General features: G+C 38.0%; 3 protein-coding genes across 5 annotated transcripts in view; 1 reads left to right on the forward strand and 2 right to left on the reverse strand.

The window, feature by feature from the left end:
• LOC105227099 (uncharacterized) overlaps positions 1 to 24,525 on the reverse strand; it is a 401,109-nt gene that overhangs the window by 66,463 nt on the left and 310,121 nt on the right. The gene's annotated exons all lie outside the window — the stretch shown is intronic.
• Positions 5,517 to 13,467, forward strand: LOC105230530 (transmembrane protein 184C). Of its 3 annotated transcripts, none has more exons than XM_019989991.3 (7): positions 5,517 to 6,160; positions 6,221 to 6,498; positions 6,655 to 6,790; positions 6,874 to 6,944; positions 6,999 to 7,092; positions 10,115 to 10,517; positions 10,656 to 13,467. In XM_019989991.3, the coding sequence occupies exons 1-7, from the start codon at positions 5,861 to 5,863 to the stop codon at positions 10,913 to 10,915; spliced, it is 1,542 nt and encodes a 513-aa protein (XP_019845550.1). In that variant the 5' UTR covers positions 5,517 to 5,860; the 3' UTR covers positions 10,916 to 13,467. The 3 variants fall into 3 exon arrangements, with proteins under 3 accessions (XP_019845550.1, XP_019845555.1, XP_019845546.1); XM_019989996.3 differs by having other exon boundaries at positions 10,659 to 13,467; XM_019989987.3 differs by having other exon boundaries at positions 10,115 to 13,467.
• LOC105225094 (uncharacterized) lies at positions 12,315 to 15,958 on the reverse strand. Its single transcript, XM_011203434.4, has 5 exons — positions 15,480 to 15,958; positions 15,128 to 15,412; positions 14,453 to 15,072; positions 14,219 to 14,390; positions 12,315 to 13,105 (listed from the first exon to the last, which is right to left on the reverse strand). The coding sequence occupies exons 1-5, from the start codon at positions 15,774 to 15,776 to the stop codon at positions 12,935 to 12,937; spliced, it is 1,545 nt and encodes a 514-aa protein (XP_011201736.1). The 5' UTR covers positions 15,777 to 15,958; the 3' UTR covers positions 12,315 to 12,934.

The following is a 24,525-nucleotide window of genomic DNA, read 5'->3' on the forward strand; positions in this document are numbered from 1 at the left end:
CTCTCATTGTAATCCACAGGTGCATCTGCATTTGCCTAATGACCCCTAGTTTGCAGTTCGATCTGGTATATTTGTTTCCGGTGCTCACTACCATATCGTCTTTCTATCGCACTCATCAATGCCTCATAGTTGTCCCGTTCACAGTCTGGAATAGTCTGAAGGATTTCTGCCGCAGGTCCTTTCAATGATACAAACAAGGACGCCACTTTGTCCGCTGCATTCCAGTTATTGGCCATTGCTGTCTTTTCAAACTGAAGTTGGAAAATTTGAAATGGAATACTTCCATCGAATGTGGGTGCCTTCAATCTTTGATTATTTGTTGATGGTGCAGGGCCATGTAGTTGCAGTTCTCGCACACGATTACTTAATTGAAGAACTTCTGATTTTAAATTTTCTTCGTCGTTTTTTAAAGTGCTTAATTCGTCTTCAAATTTTGAAAATTTCTCTTGCACTTGTGTATTATTTTCTGTAATCTGTTGTACCAAACGCTATTCTAACTGCGTATTATTTTCAGTCATTTGTTGTGTAAGGCAGGCCTTTAACTGCGATGTATTTTCAGCTATTTGCTGTGCCAGACGATTTTCTGTTTGCACTGCATTTTCTGCCATTTGCTGTGCCAGACGATTTTCGGTTTGCACTACATTTTCTGCCATTTGCTTAATAGCCACTAACAACGTGTTCATGTCTACACTTGATGATGTTCGTTGTTCTTCTACTTTCTCTTCTACCTTTGTAGAAGTTTCTGACCCAACAAATTCGAACTCGTCCACATTAATTCCATCCGCTTCCATTGCTTCACGTAATCGTGCCTGCAGATCCGCCTTTTGCCCGCTTATCGGCAAATTACGCTCCCCCAGTTCCTTTTTTAATTGCTGAATTCTTAATTCTCCGAATTTAACCATCTTGAATTTGAATTATTTGACAATCCCACTTCTGACACCAATTGTTAAGAATTTACTGCTTGCTAGTTCACTTTGTTCGGTAGGTTCGTATCTCTGGATTGACAAATAAAACCAAAACTGTTTAATTTAATTCAACAACTCTTTATTTCACAACTCGTCTACACTATAGCAGTTTACTCTTAGCACTGATTGATTACGTTGGCGCTGCCACGTCTTATATAGCCACGCACTTCTCGCTGATGCCGACGTGTCCTTCTAGAATATTGCGTCTGGAAATTTCCAGAACATAATACTATACGGCGCCAGACGCAAGCAGACAGTCGCGGCGCCAGACTCAGCAATTGTTGAAGTAGACAAGCAGACAGTGCGGCGCCAGATGTCTACAACAAGACAAATGCTATTCCATATACCTACAGCTATTGTTCATAATTAGGGATGCATACAGCAATACAAATACAACTTAATACTACTTTTTGTAACAGTATGTATAATGTGAAAAAGCACAAACTAAATCTAAGTTTCTGTTTTATTAAGGTTGGTACGCAGCTCTCAAGTAATTGCTCAAGAAAAAAAATACATTATTTCTGAAGTAAGTTTGACAGCTGGTTACGCATTGTGAATGATCCACATTAGAAGAGCAAGAGAGAATAAACAAAGTAACTCGCTTATTACACGCAGCAACTTTTGTCTCGGCAACTCTTGGTTTATAGGCGAGGGGGCGACGAGGAGAGGAGAATCGCGCCGAGTTTCCAGTGTTCAGCAACTCGCTTTGTGTTCTCATTCGTAGCAGTTCGTTGCGACGTTTTTCGGCATTCGTGTTCTTTCTTTCGTAGTACATAGTTGCATTTGAGTATATTTTTTTTTAAATTAATATTTGGAATATATTTAAAAAATTTAATTTCATCTTTTGGCAAGTAATTTGCAAATATGTATACAGATATACATAATATAATATAAATATTTTAGAAAATGGAGTATGACGAAAAAATCGAATTAATTAAAGATATTGTGAAATGTATGGAGAAAGCCATACAAATTGATTCAGACGATAGTGAAAAGGGTGACATATGTATCTGAAAGTCTGTCATATAATCTTTGTTTTAATTTTGAATTATAAATAAAATGTATTTCTTAATTGTCAGAACTGATTAATATATGTGATAAAGTGGCCCAAATACCCATAAGGAAAAAAGAAACGACAATGGGTTAAAGTAAAGAGTAGACAATGGGTTAAAGTAAAGTGAAAGAAATTGAGAAAAAAACTCGAACAGAGTTGCGCAACACAAGTTGCTCGTGTGAAGGTAATGGGCGACAGCAAAAGAGAATCGCCCGATAATTAGAAACTTTTGTCGCCTCGTGTAATAATACACTAAACAAACTTTGTGCGTATGTATGTATGTGTATGGTAACACAAATATTTTCATTGAGATTTAAGGAATGTTGTTGATGATTGGTTGGTTTTATACAACATTTCAAAATGGAATATACTTTATAATAATGATTTCAACTAATTTAGGATGAATTTGACGATTACTTCGAATTTCCCTCAAGAAACAATTGTTGATTTGATGTTTCTTCGCAAAACCAGGTTTGCCATATTCACATTTTATTGAAAAAAAGTATTAAAAATTAGTACTAGCTTTCTTAAGAGCTGCGTACTAGCACAAGTAACTTTATCGCAGGAACGTTTCTTAAGCGGTTTTTTATATGAAGTTTTTACGTTTCTTGAGAGCTGCGTACTAAGCTTAAGGTTGGTACGCAGCTCTTAAGTAATTGCTCAAGAACAAAAATACATTATTTCTCAAGTAAGTTTGACAGCTGGTTACGCATTGTGAATGATCCACATCAAAAGAGCAAGAGAGAATAAACAAAGTAAACAAACTTTGTGCGTATGTATGTATGTATGTATGTGTATGGTAACACAAATATTTTCATTGAGATTTAAGGAATGTTGTTGATGATTGGTTGGTTTTATACAACATTTCAAAATGGAACATACTTTATAATAATGATTTCAACTAATTTAGGATGAATTTGACGATTACTTCGAATTTCCTGCAAGAAACAATTGTTGATTTGATGTTTCTTTGCAAAACCAGGTTTGCCATATTCACATTTTATTGAAAAAAAGTATTAAAAATTAGTACTAGCTTTCTTAAGAGCTGCGTACTAGCACAAGTAACTTTATCGCAGGAACGTTTCTGGACCGTTTCTTAAGCGTTTTTTTATATGAAGTTTTTACGTTTCTTGAGAGCTGCGTACTAAGCTTTACCAGTAAAAGTGAGTTCTGCAAATAAATTGAACGTGTTATATCACCAAAATTATGTTTATTTCCGAGTGTTTTTCAAATTCGAGAACCCTTTGGAAAAGTTAATATTTCGGAATAGTAAAACACTCTTAAAACATTGCGGTTAACTTTTTCGCGATTCTACTGTACATACATGTACGAATAAAAAGAGTTTTGTTTATGGAATCCTAACGTTTCTGTATATTAATATTATTAATATTTATTGAAAATAAAGCTTATTTTAATTATTTTGTTTTAGTTAAATTCACTACATTTGCACAATAAGAATAGGGTTGCATACTACCAAATAAATGGTAAGAACTCCTTTTTGCAACTTTTTTCTTTTATAAAAAATTTCTTAAGATTTTTGCGTTTTCCATTTATGTATTTGAGGTATAAAGTTTTTTCTTTTGTTGTCAACTAAGCAGATATGGCAATACCATTTATTTGGTAGTATGCAACCCGAAGAACTGCCCAACGATTGGAATTTAAGTGTGCTATGCCCAATCCATAAAAAAGGCGACCCCACAATCTGCGCCAACTACCGTGGGATTAGCCTCCTTAACATCGCATATAAGGTTCTATCGAGCGTATTGTGTGGAAGATTGAAGCCCACCGTCAACAAACTGATTGGACCTTATCAGTGTGGCTTTAGACCTGGCAAATCAACAACCGACCAGATATTCACCATGCGCCAAATCTTGGAAAAGACCCATGAAAGGAGAATCGACACACACCACCTCTTTGTCGATTTCAAAGCTGCTTTCGACAGCACGAAAAGGAGCTGCCTTTATGTCGCGATGTCCGAATTTGGTATCCCCGCAAAACTAATACGGCTGTGTAAGCTGACGTTGAGCAATACCAAAAGCTCCGTCAGAATTGGGAAGGACCTCTCCGAGCCGTTCGATACCAAACGAGGTTTCAGACAAGGCGATTCCCTATCGTGCGACTTTTTCAACCTGCTTCTGGAGAAAATAGTTCGAGCTGTATAACTTAATCGAGCAGGTTCAATCTTTTATAAGAGTGTATGGGTCTGACAGTGAATGAGGGCAAGACGAAATATCTCCTGTCATCAAACAAACAGTCGTCGCACTCGCGACTTGGCACCCACGCCACTGTTGACAGTCATAACTTTGAAGTTGTAGATAATTTCGTCTATTTAGGAACCAGACGAACAAAAACCAAACTCTATAAGTCGCTCATAATTCCCGTCCTGCTATATGGTGCAGAGGCTTGGACGATGTCAACAACGGATGAGTCGACGTTGCGAGTTTTCGAGAGAAAAGTTCTGCGAAAGATTTATGGTCCTTTGCGCGTTGGCCACGGCGATGGAACGATGAGCTGTACGAGATATACGACGACATTGACATAGTTCAGCGAATTAAAAGACAGCGGCTACGCTGGCTAGGTCATGTTGTCCGGATGGACGAAAACACTCCAGCTCTGAAAGTATTCGACGCAGTACCCGCCGGGGGAAGCAGAGGAAGAGGAAGACCTCCACTCCGTTGGAAGGACCAAGTGGAGAAGGACCTGGCTTCGCTTGGAATATCCAATTGGCGCCAAGTAGCGAAAAGAAGAAACGACTGGCACGCGGTTGTTAACTCGGCTATAATCGCGTAAGCGGTGTCTACGCCAATTAAGAAGAAGAAGAATGCAACCCTATTCTTATTGTGCAAATGCAGTGAATTTAACTAAAACAAAATATTTGGAATAAAGCTTTATTTTCAATAAAGAAGTGTTACTAAGTGAAAAGTGCATTATATAAGTGAAAAAGTTATTCACAATATACAAATTATCAATTTAAAAGTTGTCAATTTTTTAACTTTAAATGCAAATATATTTAAAACGCGGCAACTATATATATATATTTTCGTGATCTGGAGAACGTCACCTTTCCAGTGACACCCGAAATCCGGGGATGCTATTCTAAATGTTACCCCAAAATTCATTAAAAATATTGAAATTATCAAATCAAACACAACCGATATTGTATTGTGTTTCACACACTCACAAATTTGTGTGGTAATTGTGAGCATTTGTGCTTTTGAAATTATCTCAGCATACGGAGAACCTCACAAATAACACAAACCTGACAAAAGCGAGGGTGGAAATTTTTGTGAGGGCACAAGAATAGGGCTGTAAGGCTGTTTACTTGACATGAACGAAAATATAGGAAGGTTAGATGTGGCAGTATAAAAGTGGGTGTATTGCAACTTGAAAGGAAATTCTTGAACGTGTAACGGCAGTGTTAGTCAACAAATCAGAGGTGTATTTTTAGACCAACATTGACACAAAAATTGTAAAATTTTAGCAGTTTTTGTTGTTGTCCGTGCATATCATTGCAATGTACATACTTATGTTGAGATTGTTTTCATAGATCCTACTTATGAATATTAAAATTTATTAAAATCGTGTGCATACAATTTATTAGAAAAAAGTTTTAAGTATTAATACCTACGTGAAGTGAATATGTTCTCAAAAAGTGATATAAAGTATTCTCCGTCTGAAAATAAAAATGTTTAAATTGGGCCATAATGCCCAATCGGCAGATGCCAACTCGATTACGATTTAGATAGGAAATTTTATTCTGGGACTTTTTAACTGTAAAAATTAATACCTAAACATTTTTAAAATTGTGTCAAATTGTTGAAATTAATAAGTTCTTAATTAAATGTGTCCCATAAATCTGAGACGTTTTTGTGAGGAGTGGCGTATCTGGATACGACCACTTCTAATCGTCACGTACTGTATATTTTTAATTATCGTGGTTCCCCTGCTTATTGTAAATTCTGTAAAAGATGGCTTCAAGCGCAATGACCAGCTTATACTTATTGGTGGTCTATTTGTATTATCAGCGGTACCAATTTCCATTTGGCACATTATTCAACATGTCATACACTTTACCAAACCGATTTTGCAGAAGCACATTATTAGAATTTTATGGATGGTTCCAATATATGCCCTAAATGCGGTGAGCTTACATTTATAAATATATTTGTTATAATTAATTATTTGTTTCACTATTTTGCAGTGGATAGGTCTGTTTTTTCCAAAGCATTCCGTATATGTAGACTCTCTTCGTGAATGTTACGAAGCTTATGTGATTTACAACTTTATGGTCTACCTATTACACTATCTTAATTTGGGTATGGACCTAGAAGCAACAATGCAGTATAAACCTCAGGTGTATCATTTCTTCCCACTTTGTTGTATGCGACCTTGGGTAATGGGTCGCGAGTTTATACATAATTGCAAACATGGAATTCTTCAATATACCGTTGTTCGGCCTATTACCGCCTTTATTTCTGTGTAAGTATTAGTTAATTAAGAAATGATTAATTTTGCTTAATTTCATGTTCTCTTATACATATGAGTGAGTAGATATGAACTTTGTTAATGCATAACAACAATATAACCAGTTAATTTGAGAAATAATACAAAGTATTCATTTACATATTTTTCTAGTATTTGCGAGATATGTGGTGTCTATGGAGAAGGCACATTTGCTGGAAATGTGGCATTCCCCTATATCGTAGTGATTAACAACATTTCACAGTTTGTGGCAATGTATTGCTTAGTACTATTTTATAGAGCAAATAAAGTTAGTAACAATATATAAATATAATAGATCGAAATATTTGCATGGCAATGATTATTCCATATATACATTATTTTTTTTTACAGGAGGATTTGAAACCAATGAAACCGATACCCAAGTTCCTTTGTATCAAAGCAGTCGTTTTCTTCTCGTTTTTGTAAGTTCTTTTATTACTCTATTTCATTTGTTAAATACACTTTTTTCTTTGCAGCCAAGGAGTAATATTATTTTTATTAGGCTACTATCAACTTTTACAGAAAATAATCACACTTGGAGATAATACGAATTTGGCGTCAATGCTGCAGGTATTATGCGAATGTCATATTCTGTGTTGCAAAATTAAAATTAGCCTTCTGATATACAGTGGACTCGCGATAATATGAACTGATTAAAAACAGGACTGTTCATTTTTGCGAGATTGTTCATATTTACGAAAGGTGCAAAAACGAAAAAATGTAGTATTAAATTAATTTTTTTTTTATTTTAAACTTCAAAATAAACTTGTTTTATTAATTTTTTTCCTTACACAAGTAAAACAATGTTGCATGTAAACAAAAAAGTTTAGATATAATTTCATATTATACATATTTTAATTTTATAAAAAGTTAAAGCTCATTTTGGAAAAAAATCCTTAAAACCTTAAAAACTGCTTTTTCCCTTAGGTTCTTTAACTCATTTAAGGATAGCATTTTTATTTTTCTTTATTCCACATACTGTAGACTTTGCCACTCCATATTTTGTTGCTAAATTTGTAACACTTGCACCTTTTCGTAAGCATTCCAAAATATCGGATTGGTCTCTTAAAGTCAGAAACGTATGCTTTTTTGTGTGCATGTTTCAAAATTATTTACACTTGATTATTTCTTAAGAAAATAAAGAGGCACTTATGCTTGCGTGCAATCACCAACCAAAAACACTTAAAAATTCTTACAGACGACTGACTTAGACAAAATCAAACCCTGTAATGAGCACATGTAAGCATTTACGAGCGATGGGTAAATACATATGTATGTACATGCATATTGAATGCGAATAACTAGGGAATTCCCCAAATTACAAAGCGCTTTAAATTCGTTATTGACAACAATATTGTTCATATTTTAGAGCTTTTGTCCAAAGTTCATATTTTAGAGTATTCAATGGTAGCCAAAAAGTGTTCATATTTTGGGGGGTTCATAATTTAGGGTGTTCATATTATCGCGAGTCCACTGTATTTATTTCACGTATTGGTTTTTTACAAAACCCTGCCATAGTTATCTCAAAATTTAAATTAAACTAAAACTTTCTAATAAAACTATTGAAATTATAATTTTAAACATATACATAAAAGATGAAAAACGTTAAATTCGGTTGCTATAATACTCTCACAAATATAACATTTTTCATACAAGGACTTGATTTTGATCGGCCAATTTATGCTATATGCTATAAAGGTTCGATCTGAACAATTTCTTTGAATATACATATAAACTCAACGTACAGAATTTACAAGAAGTTGCGGATAACAATATTCTGGGAATTTTATTTGTGAAAAAGTTCACCTTTGTGAAACACTTAAATAAAATATTCTTGCAGACGTTTAAAGTCTGGGACTCTTACAAGTCCAGGGGACACTTCCACACTCCATGCACCTTGATTATCCTGTGTCGTTCTCTAGCCCTAACAATACTTAAGTACGTACTGTTAGCTGGTCACCATATACTGATACATTTATCAAAAGCATTTAAAGGGCTCAAAATAAACTCTCCAAGCCTTTGTCATTCCATCTATGACAAAACTCGCAGAAACTCTCCGATGTCATTCGCATTTGCCTAATTGCTTGACGTTAAGTCAGTGACCTGGGGTATTTCTATGTTTTGGAATTGCACCCGAAATACTCGCTAGTGACCACCAGATTTCTATGGTGCAACATATCAATCTTTCATCCAGATATCAAAAAATAAACTATTTTCCTATCGCTGACTAATCTATAATTACTTTCCGTAAATTATTTACTATTCGGTCTTGGTTTATACTTCCTATATACATATCATGTACATATTTAAAAGAGGAAATACGTCGAGGGGCACTAGCATGCTACATTCTTAAATATATTACTACAACTTTGCTTCCACCGTTTTTTTTTTTGTAAATTTAAGGCTTTATTGTATAAAAACGGTTCAAAAGTGTTTTCCCTTATTCTCTCATAAAGCAATGCTTAATTCTATTATTCTACTCTAGAAATCAAATTTTGGGCAGTTTTTTTGAATTTTAGTTAAAAAAAACCAAAAATATTTTTACTATCCATTTTTTATGGTGTTTTTATTGATATCTTAAGAATACAGAAAATAAATATTAAAAATTAAAATAATTAGAGGGGGGAGAGACAGGTGTAAAAAAAATGACGCATCCTGGTGGCATTGATCTTGACTCTCCTGGTGGTCTGAAAAAAAAAAATCAAAAGAAATTCTTAATCTGTAAGGATGCTGTTATAGTCCCTACCTCAGGGAACACGAAAAACAATTTTTTTGAAAAATGGCGACTGCCTGAAAATAAAAATCATTTTTTACGCATTTTTTTTTTTGAAATTCCTGAATTTTTTTTAAATATTAAAAACAAAGGATTAAGGATTATATAATGAAGGTTCACACAAAATTTCAAGTAAATCGGTTTATAGAACTTGAGATAATGCCGGTACCGTGTGGAAAAAAGTAGTTTCGAGAAAAACGCGTTTAAAAAAGTGAGCCTACCTACCTACCGGACTCGGTACTGCGTCACTAAAGTAACTGTAGCTCTTAAAATAATTTTAATTTTTAAAAATCCTTTGGAGGATATGTTCTTAAGGGTCTAAACTTTATGATCCATTTTTTTGTAAACTAACACAAGTTGCTTTACAAAAATTTTATATTTTTTTTAATACCTAATAGAAATCATATAGATGGTAATAGTAGAGTAATAGTATCATATATGTATGTGTCAGCCTCAGTAAAGCGTGGACGGGTTCTCAGCCGCACTTTTCTTGGAATTAAAAAAGAAAAGCAAAATTTCCCGCAAATGTCGAGAATTCGGCTCAAAAAGTGACATTTTCAGTTGAGAATAAGTTTGGGATGCAAACAGATCTCTACAAATATTTTGTTTTGTTAATGTTGACACAAATGTCCAAGATTGATATGAAACGATTTAATCGACCAGTGCTTGACCCTAGAGACATCTATTGGAAAACGGCGGAAGCACAGTTGTAGACCACAAATATTCTAACAGTTTACGAAATTTAATATAAGTGACTTTCTTTAACCGTCTTTTCAATTCGCTATGTGAGAATAATTGAAACTTTATTTTTTATTTTAGAATTTTCTGATTTGTATTGAAATGTTCATCGCCGCAGTGGCCCATATTTACAGTTTCCCGCACTATCCGTTTCATATCAATTCGCCTCAATACTGGAATAATCCAAATCATAATTGGTGCCGTGCGTTCCTCTCAATGATGGACATATCCGATATGCAGCAAGATGTCACGGAGCATCTAGGAGTAGTAAGTAGTTCGATTAGTCGACATTTTCAAGGTCGAAGCACATACCAGCCTCTCTCTCGTGGACCCCGCCGTTCCAGTAGTGAAACGGAATATTTGATGAGTAAGCGAGAAGATGGTGATAGCACTACAGACGGTATAGTTAGTGACATGCCCACAACAAGCTCTATGATCGGCGATGTAATGATAGTTGGCGGAGGTGGCGCTGTTATACAAAAAGGTAATAGAAACAAATATTATACGAATTTCGCTAGTAAACCATTGGTTAAAACCAATCGCTACGGAGCTACTGATAATCTTTTATTGCCTGTTGGCGAGGTCGCACTAACCACTGATTCTACATCTCACATCCACTTAGCAGGCAACCGTGCACCGCACAGCGCTTCAACTAAAGCGCCGACAGCCACCAACATAACAACCGCTGGAACGCATTCCAATTTCGGTATAAATATACAGAAACGGGAAGTGCACACAAGAGAATACTCACCACAGCAATTATATGGGGCCCCTGTACCCAGTGGCAATAGTTTCTTGCAAGCACGAAATATAGGTGGGCATTCCGACAGCATTCCCGAGGCAGATGATGATTTTGTCTCTTTAATTGGGGCTGGCAGATGACATCGTAATCTCGAATGTAATAACCACAGTCAGAATATCAATTCATCAGCAGTCGAATCGACGTCAATGTCTGTATCGGCTTCGGTGAACTTTTCTAGTAGTCTTAAACTGTCGACAGGCGAGAGTGGCAGTTGCAGTTCCTCTGATTGGCTAAGTACGTCGCACTCTGAAGATAACAACGACAATGACAGCAACGACCACCACGATGACAACAACTTAATACCGAACGATGCTAATATTCGTGATATTGGGCAAATGAGTGACTTAGGGGGGGATAACATTGTTGGTAGTGCAAATGTTGCTTATAATGTTGAGCAGCATGGTTGCATTGAAATTTCACCGAACCACGTAGCCATGAGACGATCACGACAAAGACCTACAAACAACGAGCACATCACATAAATTTCGCGGCAACAATAATCTACAAATTTTAATTTCTTGCATAATTTGTGTTACTTATTATTACTTCCTCGGTATATTGTTGGAGTTAGATATGCTTATTATATACACTGTAGTCATGATGTAAAGTAATCAATTATGATTTGTTAAAATTGGCAATATGACGTCTTATTTCAATTATTTTTAGTTTGTAAGCTCGATTTTTTTATTTGTTTACAATTTGCATTTTATCGCCTGCTTGCCGATTTCAACCAGTTTTAAAGTTGTTCAAACAGAAAATTATGAATTCATACTTTTTAAATGCGTTCTAATAACAATAACAGTTATCTGTAGCGTAATAATGTGGCCTTTTTTATATGAAAATCATAGCGAAATTAAAGTTTTATTACAAAAAGACTGGGGGATTAAATTCTTAAACTGCTTAAAAAGCGGATTTTTTTTTGCTTTTTCGATCATTAAGTTTTATTAGACCACGTGAAATCACCGATTTGTCGTAGATTGATGTAAGGAAATCAAAGAATTCTATATTATTATGTCTCGAAATTTGTGAATACGTCAAGAGGGATAAAATTTATATTTACATTTTCGCATTCTAATTCAAAAGTTGAAAATGTAGACAGTTTGTAAATTCAGTGGAGTTAATTAGGAAAAAGTGTGAAATATATGCAACACACTTACACGAGTTATAAATAATATTGTCTTATGCAAAATAGTAAAGCGCTTAGTTACGAAATGAAATTATAAAATATTATACAACAGTTCCCTTAATTCCGTGTATTTGTATGTAAATCATAAATGAAAACTAGCCGCATTAGAAATATCAAGTTCAACATAAAGAATCAAGCTAAATCAACCCAATGCAATAGAATATTCAGAATAGTCAAAGGGATAAAGTGATGTTTTTTGTGCTTGCAAAAAAATTCTGAGCAATTCAACATGGGTGTCACACATTTTTCGGCTATAAATAAATTTTCGTAGTCATAATATTAAATCATTGATATTATTTACTCTTGAATTTTTTTATCGTTTTATTATTATTATTATTACAATTAACAATAAAATGGACGTTTAAGTTCAAAATTTATTAAAATATCGGAATATTAAGTACATATTTGGACTAATAATGCAACGACATTATTTTACAAAAGACCTTTTGGACGTACCAATCGAATATATGTAGCACAGCAGCTAATCTTTTGCAATATATATAAATATACATATATATACCGTGGTATATATATGTTTGTCGTCTATTAGAAATTAAAAAAAAAAAATTTTTTTTTATTGTACAGTCAAAATGACTGTCCACCGAGTATATACATACATAAATACCCATACTAAAACATTTTTAACGACAAACTAAATACAAAATACAGATCGAAATAACGTTAAACACTTAAAATTAGAACACTGGAATCATTGACTGACCGAACAATACGTCGAGACATGTCTTTTCTGCTTTAAGGCCTTCAATTACCCAAACATTATAAATATGCGAAACAAAACTGATTGGTTATGTACTCGTAAACTCGTATAAATGTTGTTGTTAATAACTATTACTAACGCCAGTGGTTAAAGGCACGAAAAATTACGCATTCATCAACAAAAGGTGTATATTTATCAATTATTGTAATTTGTGCGACCGCCTAGTTCTAATAGGTAGCGATCAGGATGATCCATCCAATCAGCTGCAGTTAATTTTACAGTCCGTTGCCGTTCAGCTTCCTTGATTTGCCATTTCTTAATATCCAATTGCACATCACGTGATGCCTTGTCACCACAGCCCCATACCTGTTAAGAAATCCATTAAAAGAGAGAATGAGATATGCCATCTGATAATAAGAGTGCGTGTACGCTCATTGCTTCACCTTTCTACTTATATACAAACAAAATTTGCTAATTTTTTCGACGTCACACCTGCATTCGTATGTATATTTTATACATACCAATACACACGGCAGGTGTGTCATTCCTACTATAACTTTGTATGCATTGTACATAAGCATATTAACCCAAAAAAATTGTGCTACTCTTATGTGTATTATACCGTTACTCTGAAATTCCGTTTCACTTTTGCCTGTAGTTATTATATTACATTCACATGTATAAATTAAGTAAAATAAAAGAATTATGTTTTATCGATATAACTGAAATATTTTACTTAAATTTTCATTATTTGTTTGGATTATTTAAACTAATAATGTTAATGAAAATATTTCATTGTACGATTGTGTATTTTTGATTTCACAGAAGTATCAGACTATTAGCGACATACAACAACTTTTCAGTTGTTCAAATTCAAAAATGATTTGATGAATTTAGATGGTTTTAATATATTTCAAAACGATGTAGGATTTTCAAATAACAAGGAGGAAACATATTTTAATTAATAACAGCGGTGGTATGTAGAAATATTAATGAAGTTGTGATACAGAGATGTAAAGTGAAGGAAGTGATCACATTCCAAAAAAAAAAAATAGTCACACTACCACTACTAAATAATACCTTTAACGTTATTAATAGATTAGATTATTACATGAGAATTGCACCGCGACCTTAGGTCTATTGTGTCCTCTCCTAAATCACTAGGACTCACATAGCATTAGCATATTGATAAAGTCCAATATTTTGCTGGGTGCTAGCGAAGCGATGTGATTCCTATTTGGAAACATGGATCCAAGGGAACATTATTAATAAAGTTGATACAAATTTTAAATTTTTATTATTTTAAAAAAATATATAATGACGATGATTATATAGAATAAAATTTTTTACAATTGAGTTATGTAAGTTTCTACTACAACCATTAACCCAGGTGCTTTACTGTGCTAATAACAGGATATGGCATAATAGACAAGTCGCAGTGATTTTCTCAATTCTCAAACTAATCTAATTTATACTGACCTCAATAGCAGTTAGTACAGCAGCTAATCCTTTGCAATCCACATTTTCGAAGTGTTCGTCCACAGAGATAACAGGTTTACGTGGATCTGAACCAGCGCGAAGCCCCTTTGGATAACCACGTATGCTTGTATTTAAGTATAGAATGTTGGGCTTTTTTTCCAATATCACAAATCTTAAATTAAAGCATGTTTAGAATTTATATAGACTTTTGAAATAAATAAAATAAATGCTCACTTTGGAAAAAGTTGAATTATACAACTGCCTTCGCCTCCTGTATATAAATGAGTTTCTTTCCATTCACTTGGCGCAGCGATGCAATATGTCTGATCGTCCTTGGTATGTATCAATACAAGCGTTGGGCCGCGATAACCAAGCACGTGATGCAAAAAGCGATTAGCGCCTAAACCATGTTCATTTGAGTCATAAAGTAAAGTCCAATGCGAGGGCATCATAGAAAGTTTATCTTTAAAGATCTGAGCTGCAGATGATTTATTGGAATTTGGTGATTGAATCGTCTGTGGCTTAGAAAAAAGGGGAGGTAGGCCTCCAGCCAATAACCATGCCTGAGATAACGGCATTAAAGATTCAAAGGTCGTGACACCAGCATCCTTACTACTTGCATCCGGGAATGGATTTCGTTGTTCCAAAACTGGTGTTTGAAGTTCTATTCCGCATGATTGAGTTTGTTGTTCGAGACCTCTATATGAAGTTGTTAATGTATGTAAACAGTATTTGTGCACCAATAATACTAAACGAATAAGGTTCTGTTCAAACCAACGACAAACAAAACCAACACTAAGGCTGTCGTGGCTAAAAAATATTGATTTAGTCACCGAACCAAATGTACGGTTAATCTAAAATAAAAAATATTATTGAAATTTTGAAGTTGAAAGCTTAAGAGTTACATACTGCTGGACAAAGAACTGCGTTGCCTGAATGTTGCATAGCTATTGTGTAGCAAATGAAAAGTAAACGTGTAACACCCTCCTTTGTAATAAAGTCTGGATTGTCTTCCTCCGCGTACATTTTTATATAACACTCTAAAATTTTTTCATCATCCATTATACCAAGAAAACGTTCGCATTGCTGACGGAATGCCACTGTACCTAAATAAGCAGTTCTTGCTTTCGACGCTAAATGCATTAGGCGAAATAATCTTTTGCCTAAATCAGCATATTGAGGAAAAACTTGTGACTGTAAAAAGTGACACAATGTCTAATGTCACAAAATAGTGTGAGAAGTAAAAAAAAATATTACTCACCACAAACACGTCTGAAACAATGCCATTGACTCCGTGCTTAGCAGACTTTTCTTTAAGAATTTCGGATAATTTTTCTATTGGCACAAGCTGAGTTAAGTACTTCTCCGTAACATCCGCGCCTGATGCAGATCTACTCATTGATCGCTCTGCCTTTAACATAGCATTATTATTAACAATTGAATTTCCATCACCTATAGAAATAGTTTGCGTGGATTTGGGGGGCTTTTCCTTAGCACCACCTGACCCTCCATTCGGCGCATCGCTTCCGGAATCACTCCTGGAGTTTGAATTTCCCATTGGTTTATATTTATATTTGCTTCTGCAAACATTCACGCTTGGAAAATATATTGCAGAAAGTTCGTTCTTCTTTATTAAAAACAAAAAAGTCTGTAGAATCTACAACTACTACAACGTCTATCGCAACACCAACAATTCAAATGGCAAAAATTTCAATCTTATCTCGTATTTTTTTTTTTATAAGATTGGCATCAGCTGTCATTATCATTGGTCATCGAAATTCGCATGAATATTCGAAAATATCAAGGTTGATTTTTTCTGTATGTAATTAAAGTTTGTACAACTTATAAATATATTGTTACTTTCGGAACAATATTAAAATACCGTCCTCCGATTTCAGTGTTAAAATGGGTATGGGCGGATAAGGGAAGTTCTCCACATTAATAATATATACATACTTGTATAAAACAAAATCTTTCTTGTTGAAAAATTGAAATTTTAAAACAATTTATGTGAGTTGAGACGATTTTGCAATTCTGTACTGGACAGTCACAAGAATCTCTCAATTGAAAACGAACAGGTCTAATAAGAGATTTATTATTTAGAGATGTACATATGTATATACACTAGAACAAAAATAAATATGTAATGACCAATAAAAAAAAAATAAATATTAACTTTGTTTCAAAATATTTACGAAATGTATCAGTGATCATTTTTTTATAATTTTCATTTGAAAATTCTTCTTCTTTACTGGCTTAGACACCGCTTATGGGGTTTTAGCCGAATTAACAACAGCGGACTTTACTTCTCAATGGCCTATTTAGTCCAAAGTAGCACGTATTGGCAAAAGATATTCTGCATTAGATTTCGAGGCTGATATTATTGCTGGTGTTGATACTGGTTCTAAGATAGGGGAAATTATCTACGACATTAAAGTTATGACTGTCAGCATTGACGTAGGAGCGAAGTTGTGAGTGCAGCGACTGTATGTTTGATGACAGGAGATATACTCATATACTTTCCTTCCTTATCTAGTCTGGAGAAAGCAGAACTAACGGCGCGGATGTTGAGGCCCAGGATATCAATATCATCGTCGTACGCCAGCAGAGCAGAGTGTTCTGCTCAATCAAGCTCTGCAGATCGAATTATTTTCTACGGCAGTACATTGAAGAAGTCGCACGATAGGGAATCGCCTTCTCTGAAATCTCGTTGGGTATCGAACGGCTCGGATATGTCCTTCCCGACAACCATTGTTGCGCAGTACGCTCGTAAGCTCCCGACATCTGTGCCGCAAGAAAAGCAGAAGCGCGTTGCGCAACGATAAATGTGCCATACGTTTTAAGAGCGGTAGGGGGGCAAAAAATTCAATGTCTTTGGAGTGGTATGAACGAACAAATTTTTTTTGCAGATTATTAAAGGTGAATATTTTCCGCGTTGTGTTACATACTTTTCAGATTTTTTAGCGTGAAGAACGCATGAAAAGTTTCAGTTGTTTAACAAAAAAATATGTATATAATATTTTATAATTTAAACAAATGGATCGTGATAAAATATTGTTACAAAAGTAGTATTAAGTTTGGTATTTGTATTGCTATATGCAACCCTTATTATAAACATTGGGGGCCGCGTTTGTCTTCTTAAACAATAGCTGCATTTGGCGCCGTATAGCATTATGTTCTTATAATTGCCAGACGCAATATTCTAGAAGGACACTTTGGCGTCAGCGAGGAGTGCGTGGCTATGTAAGCCATGGCAGCGCCAACGTGATCATCCAGTGCTAAGAGTAAACTGTTATAGTGTAGACAAATTGCGAAATAAAGAGTTGTTGTATTGAATTAAACGGTTTTTGGTTTTATTTGTCAACCTACTAAAGTAAACTAGTAAGCAGTAAATTCGCAACAATATCTATAAGGTAGCACGAACAAATTTCTTTGACTTCATAAAATTTCATCGATTTATCTCCAGTAATTTATGAGAAAATAATTTTACAATTTACCGTGCTCTAAATTTCAACCTTCAATAACTTTAACAAAAAAAAAACAGAATTTTGACAAAATATTTATATCACGGGGTATGCGTCTGGTCCCTCTCCTAATGAACTGCTAATTTTCAAAATCAGTGATTTTGCAAAATTTCCCTGGATCAGTTGACGAGGTTTGACTCAACACCTAAATTTAAATTCTTCTTCTTCTTTACTGGCGTAGACACCGCTTACGCGATTATAGCCGAGTCAACCACAGTGCGCCAGTCGTTTCTTCTCTTGGTCCTTCCAACGGAGTGGAGGTCTTCCTCTTCCTCTGCTTCCCGCGGCGGGTACTGCGTCGAATATTTTCAGAGCTGGAGTGTTTTCATCCATCCGGACAACATGACCTAGCCAGCGTGGCCGCTGTCTTTTAATTCGTTGAACTATGTCAATGTCGTCGTATATCTCGTACAGCTCATCGTTCCATCGAATGCGATATTCCCCGTGGTCAATGCGCAAAGGACCATAAATCTTTCGCAGAACTTTTCTCTCGAAAACTCGTAACGTCGACTCATCGGTTGTTGTCATCGTCCAAGCCTCTGCACCATATAGCAGGACGAGAATTATGAGACGACGAAATTATCTACAACTTCAAAGTTATGACTGTCATCAGTGACTTCCCCCTGCGGGTAGGGGGGACCCCCTCAGGGTTCGGGGGGGAAACCGAATATACCCGCGGTAAGGCATGCCTGTCGTAAGAGGCGACTAAGATCCTAGCCGCCAGTCCAGAGTTGTGTGGAAACTCAACTGGTAGTAACTTCGGTTACAAGGTCATACCAAAGACTTTAACCTGGTACCACGGGGAGCAGTAAGCCCTTGGAGGTAACTCCAATCTGCTGTTGTTGTTGTTGTTAACGGTTAGCCAATCCCCGTTAGGATGGTAGAGGTTGTTTGTGTTGTCGTCGAGGTCATCTAACGGTAGGCCCAAGAAACATGCTGTTTCGACGAGGTCGGACCAAAGGGAGGAAGGTGTTAGATGGGTAAGGTTTGTAGGGCATGCAAAGAGGTGGCCAGTGTCATGCGGAGACTCGTTGCATGCAGGACATACATTAGGTATGTTGGGGTCGACTTTGGATAAGTAGGAGTTTAACCTGCTACAGTATCCAGAACGAAGTTGCGCTAGGGTCACTCGCGTTTCTCGCGGCAACTGGAGCTCTTCGTTTGCAATAGGTGGTGGTTTGACTCCAAGAGCGCCATTCACGGGAAGGGAGTCGGTGAAGGTATTGATCTGAACCTCCTCATCGGTGAAAGTAAGTGGCGCGCAGTTGTTTGGCATTTTTCGCAGCCGTCGGTTAACACATCTCTTGGCTTTGTCTACCGAAGGGAGTAGTGTAAACTGCCAGCTAAAGTAGCTCGCGCCCTTCTTCGGGTCCGAAGAGGCATGACCATTGAATTGAACTTCGGACAGCTGAGGTAACCTTCATACCGAAAGTAGGAAGGAAGGACTACTCGTTGGCCAAATCTTTCAGGCCAATTAGCCTAACCTCCATCCTACTGAAAACTATGGAGAAGATAATAGATCATCATTTAAAGTCGAAGGCGCTGAAGACTGCACCCCTGCATGCGGCTCAGCATGCATACAGAGCTGGCAGATCAACTAACACGGCTCTGTACCAGTTGACCTCCGAGATAGAGAGTTCACTGGAGAAATGGGAAGTTATGCTATGCGCCTTTTTGTATATCGAGGGAGCTTTTGACAACACTTCTCATGGAAGTGTAGCAATGGCACTGGAGGGTAGGAATGTGGCAGCAGCGGTGCGTAGATGGATAGAGGCGGTACTGCGCACCAGGATTGCAGAGACCACAGCAGGAGGCACAAAGATTCGTCTCGGCACAACAAGAGGCTGTCCGCAGATTTGGTGTACTATCGCCCCTGCTATGGAGCCTTGTCGTGGGCGACCTGTTAGCACTGCGAACCGACAACGGCATCCGCTGCCAAGGATATGCGGACGATATAGTGATTATAGCGAAAGGCAAGTTTGAGGACACTCTCTGTGACCTAGTGCAACGAGGTCTAAACCTGGCAAAGGAGTGGTGCAGGGGAGTTGAACTGAGTATTAACCCCTCGGCGAGATCAAATCGCTGCTAGTGCAGGAGTGTAGAGAACGGCTAAACAGCCTAGCTGAATTGAACCAGGTACACCTAATTTGGGTACCTGGTCATAGAGGCATAGCCGGCAATGAACTTGCTGACGAGCTCGCCCGCTCCGCAGCCTCCACAAATATGGTAGGGCCCGAACCGTTCCCTGGGGTGGGCCCCCACACTATAAAGGAGCTGCTCCGTAAGGAAGAAAGAGTGGGTAGAGAAGGTCATTGGCAACGGGCGCATGGTATGCGGCATGCCAAGTTGCTGATAGGGGGGTACAACCTCAATAGGTTTAGATCGATAATCAACCTCCCAAGGATCAAACTCAGGCTCTTGGTCGCATTCTATACCGGCTACTGCAAGTTGAAAAGGCACCTATTCAACCTAGGACTTGCCTCTTGCTCTAACTGCCGGTTCTGCGACAGGGAACCTGAAACCCCGGAGCACCTGCTAATCGACTGCATCGCAGTCTGCAGACGCAGGTCTAAGGCTCTTGGAACCACATTTCCGGATAGGGAGCACATCGACTCACTAGCTCCTAGCAAAATACTAGAATTTATCGATTTGTTGGGGCTTGGAGAGTCCCTGTGAGTTAGGAGAGGGCACAATAGACCCAAGGTCACAGTGCATACCTCGATTAATTCTATTGTCTATTGTCTATGCTCCGGTCTTGAAACCTTCTGTAAGTCGCCGCATATTTTCGTAGAATTTTCGAGCATTACCCCTGTCGGCCAAATACGTCTCGCTTCCCTCTTCAACTCTCGGTATCTATCCCATACCGCATATGTTGTGGTCGATCGTAACGTTGCGAGGTGGGCAGCCTGTTTTCTCCCCGCTGCGATACGGCACTCCTCGTCGTACCAGCTGTTCTTTTGCATTTTCCGAAAACCAATGGTTTCGGTTGCAGTTGTACGTAAGGAGTTTGAAATGCCGTCCCACAGTTCCCTTATACCGAGTTGTTGATGAGTGCTCTCAGAGAGCAGGAGTGCAAGCCGAGTAGAAAATCGTTCGGCCGTCTGTTGTGATTGCAGCTTCTCGACGTCGAACCTTCCTTGAGTTTGTTGGCGTGCGTTTTTTGCTGCACAGAGGCGGGTGCGAATCTTGGCTGCAACAAAAAAGTGGTCCGAGTCGATGTTAGGACCTCGGAGCGCACGCACATCTAAAACACTGGAGACGTTTCTTCCGTCTATCACAACATGATCGATGAGACTGCCAGGTAGCTTGATGAATCTTCTAATGCTGGAATCTAGTACTACAGATAACCATATTTCGGGCCCCGGCGAAGTCGATCAGCCTCAACCCATTTGGGGATGTTTCCTCGTGGAGACTGAATTTACCGACCGTAATGCCAAAGATACCTTCTTTGCTCACCCTGGCGTTAAAGTCGCCAAGCATGATTTTGACATAGTGGCGGGGGCATCTCTCATAAGTGCGCTCCAAGCACTCATAAAAGGCATCTTTGGTCACATCGTCCTTCTCTTCCGTTGGGGCGTGGGCGCAAATCAGCGATATGTTGAAGAACCTCGCTTTGATGCGGATTGTGGCTACCACGAATCCAACACCAAACTTGCGCTCCTTTATATGGCCACTGTAGTAAATGCCACAAGGATCTACTTGTCGTTGTCCCGTCCATCGCATTTCTTGGACGGCGGTGATGTCAGCTTTTATTTTCACGAAGATATCAAGCAGCTGGGCAGCGGCATCTTCCCAATTAAGGGGCCGGACATTCCAGGTGCATGCCCTCAAATCATAGTCCTTAATTCGTTTTCCATGGTCGTCATCAAAGGGGGGTCACTCATCCGAGGCTTGTTGTTTCCTTTCATTGGGGGTGTTTGTTTACGTGGCGGGTCCCAAACCCAGCGCACAACCCTAAGTAGGGAATATTTCACCTTCTCACTTTAGCTCGTCTTCAAACGGATGTTCTTAGGCTACCCAGAGGATACTTGGTCAAAGACCGGAATTCGTGAGCTGCTTGAGTCATATGTAAAAGAATCGTTTCTGGCCACTCCCAAGTGAATGGCGATTAGAGAACTTTCCTCACTTGCGTGAACTTCTACACATGACTCCGTCGCCGAGTCTTGGCATTCACCCGGGTGGATGAACGTCCAGCCACAATCCACATTAAAGCGAAGTTCTTCAACAGATCGCTGATTTTCGATTAAATTCCGCCTACATGATGAAGCATCCGCCTCTGTGCACCGAAAAACACAGGGAAGGTTTGACGTCTAGAAGTTGCAATCACAACAGACAGCCGAACGATTTTCTACTCGATTTGCACTCCTGCTTTCTGAGAGCAGTCATCAGCAACTCGGCTAGAAACGAAACCATCGGAAATGACAAAAGAGCAGCTGGTACTATGAGGAGTACTGTGTCGCACTGGAGAGAAAACAAAGTGCCTACCTTACAAAGTTACAATCGATCACAACACGTACGGTATGGGATAGATACCGAGAGTTGAGGAAGGAAGCGACACACATTTGCTAACAAATAAAGAGAGAGGATTATGGAGGGAACACTTTTCCAGGCTGTTGAATGGTAACATCAGGACATGATTCCATTGCCCCACCATAAAGAAGTTCGAATAGCAATTATCCGCCTGAAGACAAACAAAGCAGCGGAGCTATTCAAATACGGCCTCGAAGAACTGATAAGGAGCATGCATCAGCTATTTTATGAAATATGGTCGGACGAAAGCATGCTCAATGATTGGAATTTAAGTGTTCTTTGACAATCCACAAAAAACGAGACCCCACAATCTGCGCCGACTACTTTGGGATAAGACTACTCAATATCGCATAGAAAGTTCTATCGAGCGTACTGTGTGAAAGATTAAAGTCCACCGTCAAAAAATTGATTGGACCTTATCAGTGTGGCTTTAGGCCTGGAAAATCAACAACTGACCAGATATTCACCATGCGCCAAATCTTGGAAAAAACTCCGTGAAAAGTGAACTAACGCGGTGAGTGTTAACACTAATAACAATGTCAGCCTCAAAATCCAACGCAGAATAACTCTTGCAAATAGGTGTTACTTCGGACCGAGTAGACAGTTGAGAAGTGAAGTCTTCCCTCGACAAACAAAGATAAAACTCTTTAAGTCGATCATCATCCTCGTCCTGCAATATGATGCAGAAACATGGATGATGACAACATCTGATGAGTCGGCATTACGAGCCGAGAGAAAGGTTCTGCGAAAGATTTGTGGTCCTTTGCGCACTGGCAACGGCGAATATTAGTTAATGAGATATAGCATTTTTGTGAAGCTACTGATGTTAGTTTACAAAAAAATGGATTTTAAAGCATTCCGTGGGTTGATAGAGTATTGCGAGGAGCTTTGAGTGCTCTTTAGTCTTAATACAACCGAGTTTTTGCGTCATTGTGTGGCAATAAAACATGGCTCCATCATTTCACACTGCCGTCCAATCGACAGGTGAGCCCGTTCTTAAATTTAAAAAATGCACAGGGAAGCCCGTTTTAAATTTAAAAAATGCGAATTTTTTTAGTTTTTATACAAATGATGAAATGACGTTGAAATACAAGTACGCTCGGAAATCTGCCTCAATCTCGCGCCTATCAAGTTGAGATACCGCAGAGTGCATACGAAAATCAGCACTGTACTCCACGCGAACTTTATACACAATTACTACAAGTATACTGGTTCTTTTTTGCTTTTTAATCTGGTCATTTTATGTGGTTAATATATGTATTTCCAGCTCTGTGCTAAACATTTTATTTTTACCAAATAAGAGTATAAAAAGAATCCAGTAAATAAAAAAACGGGATGAATTTCGTGAATTTAATAATTTCTATAAAGATTTTAGCAAAAGTTTTTTTTTAGTATACCCGAATCGAAACATTCGATTACATTCTTGACCAATTCCCACGACAGCCGGTTCTACGCACCGGAATTGGAGCATTGGAGCAACGCCTTGCGGCAGGGTTGGTCCTCCGGGCCCGGAGGAATTTTTCCGCTGCGTCTGCGCAAAAAGGTTCCATCCAAACTCCACCTCGGTCAGGTGTAATACATGCAATGGATGTTGCCTGCGTAATACTGCGATACAAGCCTCTACGGCTGTGCAATCTGCACATAGTTCGCGCGCCGCGCTGCCACTCAATCAGAGCGGCCAACTGAGGAGCTCTACGGTCAGGAGCTCAATCAGGCAACATAGCTCCCACTCTGACTTGTTTACAAACCAGACTTCTTCAATTCAACTGCAACGGACTCCAGAGTAAGATCGAGGAGATTGTTGCACTTATGAATCGGGAACGTGTATCGATAGCTGCGGTCCAAGAAACCAAGTTAAACAGCCGCTCAGATCTTCTGAGTTGTGCAGGTTTCAACGTTATACGTAAAGATCGCGAGCGAGATAGTGGTGGTGGCCTAGCTTTCATATTGCACAACTCCGTGCAGTATCGTCTAATCGAAGAAGACATTGACCCCAGGGATACTACCCTAGAATGTCAGGGCATAGCTATCCGGTCAGGCGATGTCGAGCTCGAAATATTTAATATATACATCCTCCCAGTTACATGTTGCCCTACAGGATATCAGCCGAATATAGGTGCGCTACTTCGTGGTGAAAACCGTATGGTACTAGGCGACTTTAACGCTAACCACGACCTTTGGCATTCCTGCCTGTCAAATGATCGTAGGGGGATGGAGCTGGCGGAACAGATTGACTCGACATTCTGCACAATG

This window comes from Bactrocera dorsalis, chromosome 1 (assembly GCF_023373825.1).
Source record: "Bactrocera dorsalis isolate Fly_Bdor chromosome 1, ASM2337382v1, whole genome shotgun sequence".
Classification (NCBI taxonomy): Eukaryota; Metazoa; Arthropoda; class Insecta; order Diptera; family Tephritidae; genus Bactrocera; species Bactrocera dorsalis.

Coding starts and splice junctions, on each gene's coding strand:
- LOC105225094 (XM_011203434.4), bottom strand. CDS start 15,776: ATGGGAAATTCAAACTCCAGGAGTGATTCCGGAAGCGATGCGCCGAAT. Junction 15,413..15,479: donor TTGTTTCAGACGTGTTTGTG/GTGAGTAATATT, acceptor CACTTTTTACAG/TCACAAGTTTTTCCTCAATA. Junction 14,391..14,452: donor ATAATTCAACTTTTTCCAAA/GTGAGCATTTAT, acceptor CTTTAATTTAAG/ATTTGTGATATTGGAAAAAA.
- LOC105230530 (XM_019989987.3), top strand. CDS start 5,861: ATGTGTCCCATAAATCTGAGACGTTTTTGTGAGGAGTGGCGTATCTGG. Junction 6,791..6,873: donor TATTTTATAGAGCAAATAAA/GTTAGTAACAAT, acceptor TTTTTTTTACAG/GAGGATTTGAAACCAATGAA. Junction 7,093..10,114: donor ATTTGGCGTCAATGCTGCAG/GTATTATGCGAA, acceptor TTTTTATTTTAG/AATTTTCTGATTTGTATTGA.